Source organism: Heptranchias perlo, chromosome 11 (genome assembly GCF_035084215.1).
Source record: "Heptranchias perlo isolate sHepPer1 chromosome 11, sHepPer1.hap1, whole genome shotgun sequence".
Lineage (NCBI taxonomy): Eukaryota > Metazoa > Chordata > Chondrichthyes > Hexanchiformes > Hexanchidae > Heptranchias > Heptranchias perlo.
In genome coordinates this window covers 68,585,111-68,601,074 of record NC_090335.1, presented here as the reverse complement: position 1 = coordinate 68,601,074, position 15,964 = coordinate 68,585,111, and the positions used below count along the sequence as shown (strand labels likewise).

The 15,964-nt window shown below is 39.5% G+C and overlaps 1 protein-coding gene across 1 annotated transcript; it reads left to right on the top strand.

Annotated features, from left to right (window-relative positions):
* The first annotated feature begins 1,277 nt into the window (after positions 1-1,277).
* On the top strand, positions 1,278-4,821 carry zbtb21 (zinc finger and BTB domain containing 21). The gene has a single exon (XM_067992396.1). It carries the CDS (start codon positions 1,284-1,286, stop codon positions 4,512-4,514), a length of 3,231 nt encoding a protein of 1,076 aa, XP_067848497.1. The 5' UTR covers positions 1,278-1,283; the 3' UTR covers positions 4,515-4,821.
* Positions 4,822-15,964: the final 11,143 nt, after the last annotated feature.

Sequence of the window (15,964 nt, the reverse complement as noted above, 5' to 3'; positions counted from 1 at the left end):
ACTGAGGAATATCTGTTGTTGGTGTGAATCGTGTCGTGGATAATTTACAAGGCCGTAATCTATTTGTGGGGTTTAAATGATCCCGCAACCAAGAGAGCACAGCTCAAGTGGTTTATGCTCATCCCCTGAGGCTCAGGACTTGGCTATGAAAAGCTAAAGGAACAAAATTGTTGAAAGAATACAGAAGGGGACATGATACAAGTGTTTAAACTCCTGAATGGAATCAATAGAATGGATGTGAGAAGCAGAAGAGAACTAGGGGATTTGGTTTGTAAGCCAAGGAACCTGTGAGCTAAAAGTAATTCAAGGAGTAACTGCTTTGCGCTTAGATGGCAATCTATTCTAGATATTAATGAGTCCGTTATACAGAATGCAGGATTGGTTGAAATTAAGTTTTTGTTTCAGCAGCTGGATGTTATACAGACTTAGTGCCAAGGCAAAAGGGAGACAAAAATCATTTGAGCAGCTCCTGAACATGAATCTAAATGGTCAAACAAACTAGATAGTCTATATAGCCCTTTCTTGTTCTTGCCTTCTGTTCTAAGCTTACAGTGAGGTGTCACATTTGTTAATCCTATAATGTGAATGCTGCCCCATATCAATTGTGATGAACTCTATTTGGCACAAAATTTACCTAAAATTTGTATTAAATTAAATGGTAAGTTTTCTAAATTTATTTTTTTAGAAGATTTCAAGACTATAATTGATCTTGAGGTCCAGATAAGGGTTGTAAGTCACTGGCTTTTGTACTATAATTTATGATGCCCTTCAAACCCCTTGCTCAGATTGTAATCGTTCCAAGATATCTATTATTCACTATTGATGCTGCACAAAATGAGAAAACTCCTTGGGATATCTCTTATTAAGTCTTAGTTAATGCTGGCATAAATTTTAGTTATCTTTGGGGGTGGGGATGCTGGCACATATTTCTGGTTTAAACATTTTACAGACCAAAGAAAATGTGGCCATTTCAAGAACAGTCCCAAATTATTTTTTTTGTTTAATTTATAGACATTCTATTGCTATTTAGACCAGGGTAACTAAACAGTGGTCCCTAAGGTTCTCACATGCATACTTGTTGGCCTTGTTCTAGTGTCTGATACAAAATGTTGAGAACCATCTCCCAGCACTCTTGGAAAGTAGATCTACTAACTTCTAGTGTGGTTGTAAACCTCATTTTGAAGCTGTTATGTTCTGTTGATACTTTAATACTGTTTATGTTTCCTATTGATTTCTCCAAGTTTGCCATTCATTGTTCTGCTATCTTGCAGGTGGAGCAGACCATGGAAGGGTTACTTCACTACATCAATCCAGCGCATGCCATCTCTCTCCTGAGTGCACTCAATGAAGATCGGCTAAAAGGCCAGCTGTGTGATGTAGTCCTAATTGTTGGTGACCACAAATTCCGGGCTCATAAGAATGTTTTGGCTGCCAGCAGTGACTACTTCCGGGCTTTGTTTACCAAGAAGGAGAATGAGAGCCAGTCGGTCTTCCAGCTGGATCTCTGTGAAGCAACTATCTTCGAGAATGTTCTGAATTACATCTATTCTTCTTCCCTCTTCATAGAGAAGAAAAGTCTTGCAGCCATCCACAATCTAGGTGGTAACCTTGGTATCTCTTTTCTAACCAGCATTCCGTCACAGACGCCTCAGATTTCCTGCACGCCGAATCCTATTAAAAAGCTCAGCAAAGTTGGTGAAGATGGAAGTAGCTCCCAGCCACGGAGCGTCATTGTATGTCAGAGTCGCAATGACCTTGATAAAAGTAACATTGATTCTGAAGCAAAGGGAGGGGATTCAAATCAGAAAAAGGGACTATCAGAGGAAGATCCAAGACACAGTTTAAAGTCCTCATCTTTGATGGATGCTCTAAGGGCAAATTCTAGTGCTGTGTCCAGAGATGTGGATGCAACTCACCTGTTGGATGATAAAGGACAACCTTTGTTAAAGGATATGCATGGTGACACTAAACTCCATGAAACCTTCAAATCTCTGGAAGATCGAAACAGTAGAATGCGGTTTTGGTGGGATAGGAGAAATTCCATGAGTGTAGATGGCACCTCAAGTTTTACTGGCAATGTTTCTGAAACAAAACAAAGTCTGACTGACCTCTTGGTGAATGGAAAGCCTTTGTCTAGGCCACAACTTTCGCCTGCATTTTCATTTCATGGAACTACAGGACTTCCATATGCCCAACAAAAGCCTGGACACACGGTAAGTGCTGGCAGAATGGAAGAGAGTAATTTGCAATATTACGCCAAAGTAGGGCCCACAGTTCAACCTCCAAGATTGCAGCCTAACAGCCAGAGTGTTGTCAGCAGTGGTCCATTGGTGAAAAGTCTCCTTCGTAGGTCATTATCCATGGATAGTCAAGTCCCTTGTTACTCTTCATCTCTTGATCTAAAAATGAACTACGGATCACAGATATGTAAGCGCGAACCACTGGAGTCGACTTATGATATTTCATCTCAAAAGCCGTCGAACACAGATTCAATGAAACAGCGCCTTCTAAAGGATAAGCCACTGGTTGATCAGCCTTGTCGACCGAGACAACATAATGTATCTCAGCCTGCTGAAGCAGAGGCCGCCTCACTACCAACAGCTGTTAAAATAAAAACAGAACCCTGCAGCCCTGTCTCAGACACTTCTGATATAATTAGGGTTACTGTGGGAGAAACTTCTCCATCTACCAGTAAGGAGTTCGCTGTGAAAAATGTAGAGAGGAACAGAAGAACATCAATGCTGCCAGTGAAGAGAAGGTTCCAGGCTGAAAATGCAAAGTTTGCCTTTGAGAAGTCAGAAGCCTTCCAGCATGCTCCCAATATAACACAAAGCTTTGAGGAAAGTTCAAGCCCTACTGCAGATGATGCTAATCTTAATCTGTCGAAGACTGATGAGAACAAGGATGAATATTCTGAGTCTGAATCAGCAATAACTGGCAAGCAGTTCAAATGCATGACCTGCTTCAAGATATTCCGATCTACAGCAGGTCTTTTCCGGCACCTCGACATGTACCATAACCCAGATAAGCCATATGCCTGTGATATCTGCCACAAGAGGTTTCTTACCAATTTCAAAGTTTGGACACACTGCCAGACACAACATGGAGTGGTTATCAACCCATCAGCAGCTACCAGCTCCAGTCCAGTTCCAGAAGAAAAATTTCAAAAGAAACTGAGTGATATGATGCGTGAAAGGGAGATCAAGAAGGCCCTTTTTCACAAGTTGCGACGCAAGCAGGTTTCCCATAGTTACCCAGGTCTGCGGTCAGAACAAGGATACAAAAAAAATTTGAAATCTGCAACCAAGGGAGTGTACATATGTACAACATGTGGAAAGCTGTTCCGCTTCCTTTCGCGTTACAGGCAACACATGAAGACCCACCCAGGTGAGAAGCCCTTTGTTTGCAAGCTGTATAACAAGGCTTTCAAATCGAAAGAACAAGGTGTTAATGAAAATGTGAGTGAAGATAGCATTGAACATCAGTGTGAACATTGTAATACCAAGATGTCTTCATTGGCAGAGAAGACAAAACATGAGAGGATCTGTAGGAATGTTACTGTGTGCTGCTACTGTAGCCTTAGGTTCTGTTCCAGAGAACTAAAGCAAGAGCATGAAAGTCAATGTGAATACAAGAAGCTAACCTGTTTGGAATGTAAACGCACATTTAAGTCTTCTTTCAGCATATGGCGTCATCAGATCGAAGTCCACAATGAAAACACAATGGCCCCAGTGGAACAACCCTGCTTGGATCCAATATGTCACAATGGTGTCTTGCCCAAAGAGGTTCAAACTGAAGGAGGAGAGGACTCTATAGCCAGCCCGAGTACTTCAAAGGAAGATGAAGCATGGAGTGATTCTTCAGAACCAATGTATGTTGACTCTGAAGACTCTTCTTGCTTTCCTGAAGATCTAAGCGTCTCTAATCGCAGAAATACAAGCACTAAAGATAATCATCTATCTGATGCCGTCCCTGCAAACCCCATCCATCTAGAAGACGTGGCATCTGAATCCAACAGTTGCAGTGGGGAACCAGAGGACCTAACGTACAAAGGAGAACGTGGTCTTTGGCCATGTGAAAAATGTGGCAAGATCTTCACGATCCATAAGCAGCTGGAGCGTCATCAGGAATTGCTGTGCGCTGTTAAGCCATTCATTTGCCACGTTTGCCATAAAGCCTTCCGTACCAACTTCCGCCTGTGGAGCCACTTTCAGTCCCATATCTCTCAGTCAGCAGATCCTCTTGAATTCTCTAAACCAGCGAGGAGCCCTTCCTCTCGTCCTCCTCCCCCTCCACCACCACCCCCACTGCCACCCCAGGAGCAGTCTCCTGAGCCTGAACAGCCCTCAAATCATTCTGACAGATCGAGTAGCCCGCAAGCTTCAGATCCACTTTTTTCCCATGCCCCTCCTCTTGCAGCAGCCACCTTTGAAAGGCCATTCATGTGCAAATTTTGCCGTAGGACTTTCAAGACTGCTTTCAGTCTATGGAGCCATGAACAGACTCACAACTGAGATGAGATTTAAGTCTCCCATGAATTATTTGGAATTCCACTAGATTTATCTATGAAGGTAACTTGGAAACAAGTGCGCCATGGGCGTGGACTGAATATAAGGCAATATAATGTACAGTCCATTCTCCAAAGGTTTAGAAAAATAAAGAGTTGGATAAGAAAGGTGAGAGGTAATATATGGAACTGGTATTACTGATGGAACAAAGTAAAATCTCTAGAATTTTAAAAATCAGCATACTTGCTACTTGGGTGCTACATGGAAGCGTATTTTTTATATGATGGGAGTTTGCCAATGTTACACAATCATTATTTTAAGTGGGACTGGATTAATATTGCTGAACCAGTCCATTCATTGAGATGGACCCTTTATCATGAGTTTTTAACATTCAGTAATGTATGTGGGGCTTCAGTAATATCAAAGCAATTGTATTCTGTTAGCACCAACTCAATTAACATTCACTGGCTCAGCCATTCTGGCAGATGGACTATTGGGCGGACTGACGAGGTACAATGGGAAAGAAGATTGTGGTCATTTTGATCGGTTTTTTGAGCGCAGAAAAGGTATGATTCTGAACATAGTCTCTGCACTGGTTAAGGCCTATGGTATACCTTGTAGCTCAATGATCCGTCAGCATGGGCTTAACTAGTTAAGAGGCTCATGGAATTATTGGGATCTGCTACAAGTGATGAGCCTCAGCCAGTCAGCAGATCGGAGAAGAAACTGGAGCTTGGTTGTCAATCACACTTCCCAATTAGCACCATGGATGGGAATCTACTGCAAGCAGAGGCATTTTAACCAAGGTGACTCCAAAAGATGGTTCGCAACCTACAACCAGAGAGGGCTAGAGATTATCCTCTTTTGTGTGTTTATGCTTGTGCAATTAGTCATCCAATGATTTTTATACAGTACCTATTAAGGAAAAAGTACTTCCATTGTGGCGTTGGATACACACATGTGACATTCTAGAAATCCTGTACTGTGACCAGGACCAAAGGTAGCAGACAACTATTGGGAGTTCGAAATGGTGTGAGCTAAAACTAAAGAGAAAAAAAAAACAAAATGGTGTCTCCAAGAACCATGTTAGTCCCTCTTCACCACTGGGGTGTGTTGAAAGATGGTGACATGAGCTATACTGGAGGATGGTAGAATGAGTGCAGTACAGCACAACCATACTCGCACGTCAAGTTCCCCTTCATGCGAGAAGCAATGTTGAAATGTCTCCCATCTGGGTTTATTTGCTTAATAACTGATCGTGGGATTTTTTTAAACTTAATTACAGTGAATTGAAAATTAGTGAAAGACTGATTTGCTGGTAATGATAACAGATGGGGTCAGGGAAGAGGATAAGTCCTTTAGAATCATGAGTCAAACATTACTGTTTAGGCCAATTTGTAGTAAATTAAAAGTATTTTGTATTATAAACGAGGTTACATTGAAATGTAGTGGCACAGGAAATGGAGCATTACACTAACTTTATTTCTGTAAAATGCACTCGGGAAGGGGGAAAGTGTAGTGCGGGAGGGTGGGCAGATTAGTGGCCTTTGCATTTGTGCCAGGTTCTAAGAATTTAGACCTCCTTGGAATCTACCAATGGCTCACACTTTTCATCTCAACACCCCCCACCCCAGCTCCAAGAGTATGCCACGTAATTAAATGGTTTATACATGGAACTAATGTAAAGACATTTGGTCAGCCTGTGTTTGACATTCAAATATGGATCATATGACAGGATTCCGCTGTAGGGATGGCACTGCATCAACATTATACTGGTATGTCCAGATATGTAAAATCATAACAATTGTTTTTTTCCCAATTTGCACCCAGTTGTGATTGGCATAAAAATGCTTCAGAAGACCAGAATGAGTCTTTCTCACTCCTCCCAAATTGAGGATAATAAAACTTCCAGCAACAATGACAGGACTAATAGTAAACTGTAATATCACTATTATCAATTCCTTTTAATCCTTTTGTTACAAGAGGAGTTCAAGTAGTTCAACTTGTCATTATAACTAAATATTTCCTTTATAAATTGTTATTTTAAAAGACAATATACAGTTTGCTGCATTTGGAGTTTCTCAACTTAATTCTTGATTTCATGAATTTAGTACTGGTTAGTACTCTGAACATCGAATTAAATTGTTTACAGCAGAACAGTAATTACTGTCTTTTAAAATCCTTATTTCGAGTTGGACTTGTCATTTATTGCAGTAAAACTTATGAAACAGACATCTATATATTATTCCTTATAATCTTCCTTGTTAACAATATACGTTTAAGTATAAAAGAATAAAGTTGAGAGCTCTGTAGCCACATATTGCCTTTATAATTTAAAAGGCCCGTTTCACAGTTAAGAGTATTGTTCAAATCCTTACATTAAAAATTTAATTTTGTGAGATTCAGCTGAAGAAAATATCTGTACCAATCTGCTAAACAGAACCAAGACTGGCTGCAGTCTTTTAATAAGAACATAAGAAATAGGAGCAGGAGCAGGAGTAGGCCTTACGGCCCCTCGAGCCTGCTCCGCCACTCAATCAGATCATGGCTGATCTTTAACTTTTTTATGGACTAATTATGGACAATGGGGCTTTAATCATTAACTGGTTTACTATGTTTTTGTTAACCTTCAGCATTAGCTTCCCTTTTCGATTGGTTAATCTTCTACTACTTCATGACTTGACACTTGGCCTGAGTCCAGTAAGTAAGACAGCACTGGTACGCTGAGGAGTAAGGATAGCCTATATTTAAAAGTAAATGTATTGCTGCCCTTGCTGCCACAGAGGTGGTTACATTCATTAAACAATGTAGTATTTGTTTTCAAAGCAGCAGAGAAGATCCATACAGCAGTACAAAGAAACAGTGAGCCTTAGCTTTTACATTGACAAGTCAGAGATAACCCCCTGAATCCCTTATTAGAGGAGGAGAGGGGAAGTATGAAACATCAACTTACATAGAATTACATAGAATGTACAGCACAGAAACATACTATTCAGTCCAACAGGTCTATGCCGGTGTTTATGCTCCACACGAGCCTCCTCCCACCCCTCTTCATCTAACCCCATCAGCATAATTTTCTATTCCTTTCTCCTTGTGTTAATCTAGCTTCCCCTTAAATTCATCTATGCTATTCGCCTCAACTACTCCATGTGGTACCGAGTTCCACATTCTAACCACTCTCTGGGTAAAGAGGTTTCTCCTGAATTCCCTATTGGAATTATTAGTGACTATCTTATATTTGTGGCCCCTGGTTTTGCACTCCCCCACAAGTGAAAATGTCTCTACATCCACCCTATCAAACCCCTTCATAATCTTAAAGACCTCTACCAGGTCACTGTCAGCCTTCTGTTTTCTAGAGAAAAGAGCCCCAGACTATTCAATCTTTCCTGATAGATATAACTTCTCAGTTCTGGTATCATCAAATATACATTACAGGAAGACATGTTCAATATAAGTGCTATGGCTGAAGCTGATCAGTATATTTGGTTGCACTGTAGTGTAGATTTCACTTGCACTTTTTAAATTATTAACATTATCAAATGTTGCCCATAGTGACGAGGATAGTTTTATTTCTTTTATTTTTTATATGTTAAATTCCAGGCTGCCCTTTCTCTCGCTGCTGTTTGAGTCTGTTAAGTGTGCAGAGGAAATTGATGAACCAGATTTGAACTCCTGGAGCAGATTAAATTACTAAAGATAAAAAGAAAAAACAGCAGTACAAAGACACAAATGCTGGAATTCTAAAATAAGAACAAATAAACAGCTGTCCAGTCAGCATTTGGAAGGGAAAGACAGGTTAGTGTTTCAGGTGAGACCTTTCAACAGAAACATTCTCTGTTCTGATGTGAGATTTCACCCAAAATGTTAACACCTCAAATGCTGACTAACCTGCTGTTTATTTCCCATATTTGTTTAATTTTACATCAGTACAATCTGGTTAATCTGTTAACTAGATGATTTTGAAGGTTGTAATTAGTGATGGGTGGCTTGTTTCATGGGGTGAGTCCTTTCTTCCATTACACCTTACTCTAACACTGGGGGTCTGCTGTCCACTGTGACCGTTTAAAGTTATTAAAATTTCTACTCCAGTTTTTAAATGATCCAGCAATACCTTGGCGAGGTTCTGAGTCATACAGATCAGGAAGGTCCATATTTGGCCCCTAGTGTATGTAAGTTAGACAGGGCAGCAGTAAGTGGTGCTACACTTGGCCTCAACAACCCTGCTTTCCCACCGTTGATCACTATTCAGTGACCCTAGCTGCTATCTGTGCACATGTGGGCATCAGGTGAGGATAGCAAACAGGCTTAGCTCTGATTTCTCCTCTCTTTCTGCCCCCCGGCCCAGTAGTCATACAGCCTACCTAGGATCATGCATGAAGATTGACTGCTTGGCTGTCTTCAGGAGAGGAGGAAAGAAAATTGAAAGAAGATAATTTTTTTTTGTAAATTGCTTGCCCTATAACACAACCAGAACCGATCAATTTTTATACTTATTCCACCATGTTTTTAATCGAGTGCCCATACTGCTAAAAATGTAATAATTCAATGTACACAATATTAATTCTTTTTAAAGAAATACCCTTTTTATGCTATTCATCTTTTTATCAAATCATGTTTTCTTTTGATGGTAAGAGCACTAAAGTTAATTGAAATATCCCTTAAGGTTTTCAGTACAGTGGAAAAAGTTGTGCAAGTGCTTTTACCCATGATGTTGTGATGAAACTGTGAGAACTTGGCCATCTGTTTTGTTTGTCCAAAAACCTCCTGCCAGCTGCCATTCTGCAATATTAACATGCCGTATGCACCCAATGTCATAACAAAGGAACAGTTTCACCAATTCCCAAAAAAAGCTTCAACTTTGGACACCAACAAAACTTATTTCTGAAAACTTTGCATGACTCGGTGCAACAGTACCCACCTAGCTGTCCCTGGACTAAGATTACAATTGCACTTGATGTCCAGTTCAACACATAATGGTTGTGTAGAAATTGATGGGATTACAGTATATATTTTCAACATTTCAAATTATGCAATCTTTGAAACAGACCAATAATTTTCTTTCATAATCAGCTAAGGAGAAAAGACTTGAGGAAGATCATTTATTTTCTCCTTGTGCTGATGTGTTCAATATTGAGCAAGAAAAAAGATTAGGGAGTACCAACGGTTCACAGTGTATTTCTTTAAATGACCTACAGAGGTACAACTTCTTTCCATTAACATGCATCTATCTTCTCAAAGGTGTTATGTAAATTTTCTAAGTCTGCGAGGCAAGTTATTTTGAAATCCCTGCTTTCTCAACCCATGAATATCACAGGCAGTTGTTCCTTTTTTTTTATTGATAAGTCAATTGATAAGTAAAGCATACGGTCATCCTTTGATTCTTGTTAGAAAGTGTGATGGGAGGAATGATGTGGGGAGATTTCATCCTTTTTATTTTAATATTCATTTCTGGTTCCAGAATGTGTTGTTTCCTCCTTCTACTCAAGAATAGATATTTTATACATCATGAAAGTTTTAATTTGACGAGGATTGACACTGAATCAGAGCTCACAACTCCCAGTCACTGTCAGATCAAGGAGTCTCTTAAGACTCCGTGTCTAGATTTCAGGAGCTCAATATTGGAATCAGTGTCAAGTTGAGAAAAAGTGGATTAATGATGATCCACCCTAGAAGTATTTGCCATGTTTTGTCAAAGATTGCATAATTTGAAAATAGGAAATGAGTTTAATTATGCTAGTGGCAGACATTCTCTACTATCCCAACTTTTGTAAACAATTTTACAACACCAAGTTATAGTCCAGCAATTTTATTTTAAATTCACAAGCTTTCGGAGACTTCCTCCTTCCTCAGGTAAATGTTCAGGATCTCCTTGAAGCCTACGCATTTATACATATAGAACAATACATGGTGTTTACAGACTGCCCCTGCAACTGCCCGTTGCCAAGGCAATCACCGTGTTCAGACAGAGAGGTGTCACCTCTCAACTTTTGTTATTGGTTTGTGCTGATGGAGTATCCACGTTTAACACCAAGGTTCTTTCTGATATTGTCCAATAGAAGAACTTCAGCAATCCTTTGGATCCTTTTATATGGCTAGATTTAACACCGCTCCCAGTATGACCTTCATAATACCGTGCAGGATAAATACTGAGTTGGATTGTTGGCTTTTTTACATACATTTTGATGAATAAACTTGGTGCATTAGCCAATTTACAACTCAGGAGGCAGCTAAACAAGGGAAAATCGTATCAACGAAGCACACAGTCCAAAATATATAACCAGTAATCCAAATTTTAGGATATGTCCAATTAGGCTAGAGAATAAATCCAATATGGAATTCAGGAGAAATTTCTTTACCCAGAGAGTGGTGAGAATGTGAAACTTACTACCACAGGGAGTAGTTGAGGCGAATAGCATAGATGCAATTAAGGGGAAGCTAGAAAAGTACATGAGAGAGAAAGGAATAGAAGGATATGTTAATAGTATAAGATGAAGTAGGGAGGGAGTAAGCTCTTGTGGAGAATAAAGACCAGCATAGACCGGTTGGGCAGAATGGCCTGTTTCTGTGCTGTACATTCTATGTAATTCTAATAATCATAATGCCATCTGATTTTTATTTGGTCAGAATGGCCATCAAATTTGAAACCTTGTTAGTAATGTTACCAGTCAGTCAAAAGAAAAATTAACTTGTGGCTCTCTGCCTGTGGCTCATCAGGTAAATGCACCATGTGGTGTGATACTAAAGAGATAGGAAAGTCCTAGGTCAGTGTCTGTTTTGAACTGACTTAGCTGATCTTTATTTAGGAGGGTGGCTTCAATGTTCCCAGGCTAGGAAGAGGAAAGTCTGACATGGCTCCTATTTCTGATTGCTATCTCGTGATCATTGTTGGAAATTGCTAGTGTTAACGATGGATGACTGTGATTTTCCCCTGTGGTAGTAAAGCTGGCTGATACTGTGTACGTTCATTTGAAAAGTAGCCACTTGGGTGTTGCCTTTGAAACAGAGAATCAGTGACTGCCTTTAAGAAAGGAGGAGAGTAAACGTGGGTTGTGGAGAGAGGAGGAAAATCAACTTGTCTGTTTATTAAGTCCTAATCATAAAGTTGGCCACTATTTACGCAGATCCTCTGAACATAGTTTTCCGTGACAATGTAGGAGGCCTCTGCTGCGTATGTTATGAATGAATCATTTTTTCTTCCATTATTCCTCAGCTGGCTACCCGTAGGCCACAGTGCGCTTGGCCATTAAAGCTTATTTTAATTGAAAAGTTTAACATAATAGAAAAGCATGAGCATGACAAAATATGGTTTTGTTACAGTGTAAATACAGAGAATAGTTTGCACATCAGAAAGAGTAGATTAAATATATCCCATAGAGGATGCTAATACAATGTTTGGTGTAAGGAAGACTTCATGCAATGCCTGCATGAATGCAAATGATGACCATGAACTTGTGAAATAAAAAGACAGATGCACAGTGTGGGAGCCTCCAGCATTAGTGTATTGTGCCCAATAATCAATAGGTAACTTTAGTGCACAGGTTTCTGCTCCATTCGACATCAAATAAATAATTAGTCTTAAACAGCAATCAACGAAGCAAATAAGATGTAAAACTACATAGCAGTAGAATATAAATCAAAGGAGATAATGATCAAACTGTATAGAGCTCTAGTCAGACCACACCTGGAATACTGTGTCCAGTTCTGGTCACCAAGAAGGAAGAAAGATGCTGGAGGCAGTGCAGAGAAGAGCCGTAAGGCTGAATCCCAGAGTCGGACTGAGTTGTGAGGAAAGACTTGGGAAGTTTCAGCCTGGAGAGGAGGCTTTTGAATGGTAATCTTAGAGGTATACAAGATTGCTACGGGTATAGAAAAAGTGAAACTGGAATATGACTTTAAATTAAACTGGGAGTAGAACTAGGGGATGCAAGTTCAAACTAGTAAAAGGAAATTTTAGGACAGATATTGGATAATTCTTCACAGGACTGATCAATGTGTGGAATAAACTTCCAGATAGAGTAGTGGAGGCAAAAACTCTGGAATCATTTAAGGAACAATTGGATGCTACAGTGGAGGGTCTTGGGATCTCTCTGGATGGATGAATTAAGATGGGCCAATTGGATTTCCTCCTCTGTATTTATCTTGTGATAAGGAAATGACTGAAAACACAGGTTCACTGTAGAACAGATTTGATGGTATTTGTTGTAAACAACTATTTTAGAAGATTATCTCTATTTGAATAATGGATGGGAGATGGGGAAAAGAAGATACATAATAGAATGTAGAATTATTTCCAGAGGGTTTAAGATATGTACTTTATGGAATTAAACACCAATATTTGTTAATATAATGTAAAAAGACTTGATGATCTAGTCTGGTAGAACAGTCCCCTTTCATTTGTCATCCATGGGTGTGATTGCAATCCAGACTGATTGGTGCACTTGATTACTTGTAAGAGCCCCACACAAGGTGAGTTTTGGACAGTCTGTCTAATTTTTAGTGGGCGCAGGTCATTAACTCAAACTGCCCACAGATTAGCACTAAATTGGGTTTCACTCAAAGAAGCCACAAGGATGGTTGGTGCAGGAAACGGACAAATTCATATTGCTGCATTAGGCATTGCGTTTCTGAGGTGGTTGTTAAGCCACAGTTGTGTCAGTGTAGTTGGAACTTTGCTATGCATCTGATTGTGTTGTACCTGGGAGTGCTTGATGCTCACACTTAATTCTAGAAATGAAACGGTGTTACTTTCCCCAACACTAACTTCTGTGATCTTGATGAGGCAGAAATAATATTTAAGAAGTAAATGTAAAATTACTTTTTGGGATTGAGGAGCACATTTAATATTGAGAACATAAGAAAAGACCATCCATCAAAGTTCATTCATCTGATACCCCAACCCTCCCATTAAAGCATTGTACCTCATTTTGATCGTCCCTGATGTTTTTGCCTAACTGTCTGAAGAAAATCTGACTGTTAACTGTGCTTTAAATGTTATGTAATAGTCTGGGTTTACGCCATCTATAAAATTCACTGTGGTGTATACCTTAATAAGGCACCCGTAACATTCAAGAATGTAGAGTTGAAACTCTAATCTTATCTCATAGCTTATCCCATTACACTTGGGATTGACTGTGTGTAAAATAACTGTCTAATAAGTTTTATTAGAATAGGATCTTGGGTAACATTCCAATTTAGCTGCTAGAAGCACATATCGGAAATTTGGGTATGCAAAGCACATGATTTTCCAATACTTAATTTAAATGGTCAGAGACCTATACGTCACGCACACCCAAATTTCCAATGTGTGCTCCTGTGGGACACGACTCGTCGCCAGGAGTGCAAAATTACTCCTTGCATTGCTTTTACCAGCATGTTTTAAGAATTTGGAGGAGGGGTGAGGGAAGCTAGTGATGTTTGGGGGCAAAATTGAGATGCAGTGTATCCGGCCAGAAAGGGCTGTAAAGTGAATAAGGCGTCAGATATTTAGAACCTATGGAGTGAATGCTCCAAATTTCTCCCCGTCATCTTGCTTTCTCTTTTTTACAATTTTAAACTATTTATATATCACCCATTGATTTGTGTAATTATATTTTAGAGATTCTTTGATACAAATCAAATTGCAGTCTCTTTTTCTACCTGTTTTTACAGGATTTTTATTTTTCAGGAGTGATGTTTGCAATCTCATGGCCATATAAGTTGCTATGTTTGTCTATTACAATGCTAGTGCTACTCCTGGTTTTAGCAATGTATTGGGATGATACGTTCCAGATTATTTCAGACCACAGATTGTGGTTACACCGTCATTGAAGAACCTGTTGGTGTAACTGATCTTTTTTACTTTTGTATTGTACTGTATAATAATATAGTATGTGATAAAGCTCTTGTGCACAGTTTCATATCCACACTATAACAAATCTTTGAATATAATTCACATCCAATGAATATGTGAACCTGTTTTTAAGGTTGACTTATCTTTATTGAAGTGCCCATAAACACTACATTGATCTGTTCTCAGTGAGTTTATTGCACAACATTTGCATTTGCAGTGTTGTCTCTGGTGCATGCAAACACTCCAGTGTGACACAGACTCCACATTTTCCAAGTGTGCGCATATATCTTGGGACGACTCCCAACTATCTGCCTACTTCGGTCTCTTAAAGCAAGCCAGTGAAAACTGCTTTTGGAGTGCAGGTGAAGGGGGGAGAAAAACCAAGTAAGTTAGCACTCTTGTTTCACTTCTGGGACCTGGGTGTGAATCCAGTGCAGACAGATGGAATGAATGTTTCCTCTCTCATTGCTGCCGGTCAGGTTCCTAGTTGAAAATGAATTTGAGCAGCTTCAACCCTATTCTTAGTAGGTGCAGACTGGTAGCACAAAACTGCCTGCAAATTTGCACTAAAAATTAGTAATCTTAGTCAGGGAGATGTGGGAAAATATCTCCTTGCTGCTTTTCGAGGTTGAGGTTAAGTCACATTGTGAGGCAGAGTAGATGGCACTATACTCTGCATCCAGTCCGTGCTGTAACTGAGATTGGAATGCTTGATGCTGATTGTCAAATGGAAAAAGTATTTGTTTTGCAGCACTGATGTCCCTCAGAGAAACTCACACAAAAATAAAAATTAACAGGTGGATGGAGTTGGATCGACTATTTAAACTTGACTGATTCACTGCGTGTAAATAGGCTGTATCCAAGTGCCTGCAAATAGGTTTCACATTTGAATGGCATACAGGTGTAATGTACTTTTTCTTTTCAGAAAATGAATGAATGTATTGCAGTATTTGTACTTTGATCGTTAAGTACGTCCCTGTTTGAAATAATACTGTTTTGCTACGCAATAACAAGAAGGAAGTAAATTGTTACTGATTTTGGGACCTGAGATGATATAGTACCAAGAGATTTTTATAGATATTTGTCAGAATTAATTATTGTAACTGCAACTCTTTTTTCCTTCAGATTTTCCTTTCCTTTGCATGACTGCAGAGGCTTATTAAAAAGTTAGCTTTTGTGTTTTTAAATGATCACCATGACAGATGGTTTTCATTTTTTTTTCTCCAGAAATGTTTTGATTATATTTTTCTTTGCTGGTGGGAATGGGGAAAATGATGGAAGCCGCTGTGTTCCTGTTTAAATGATCCACCTTGGAACCAGACCATTAAGAGAGGTTCTGTGTCATGCAGTTCAGTGCTTATAACCATACTCCATATTGCCTCTCTCTTTCAGCAATGTTTCAGTATTCCCTTCCTACAGGGTGGGTGGTAGGGATAAGATAGTCTGAACCAGTCTTGATTTGTTTTATGATCCCTGTCAGTGCTGCTCAAAATTTTCTAGAAAAAGAGGCTGCTTATTGAGCCTGGAAACTCCACCCCTACATTGGTTGACAATTTTCCCGTTTCTGGACAGTCCAGGTTTGCGTGAGTTGCCGAAATTTCTAACCTATTTAAATTGGTCACTGAAA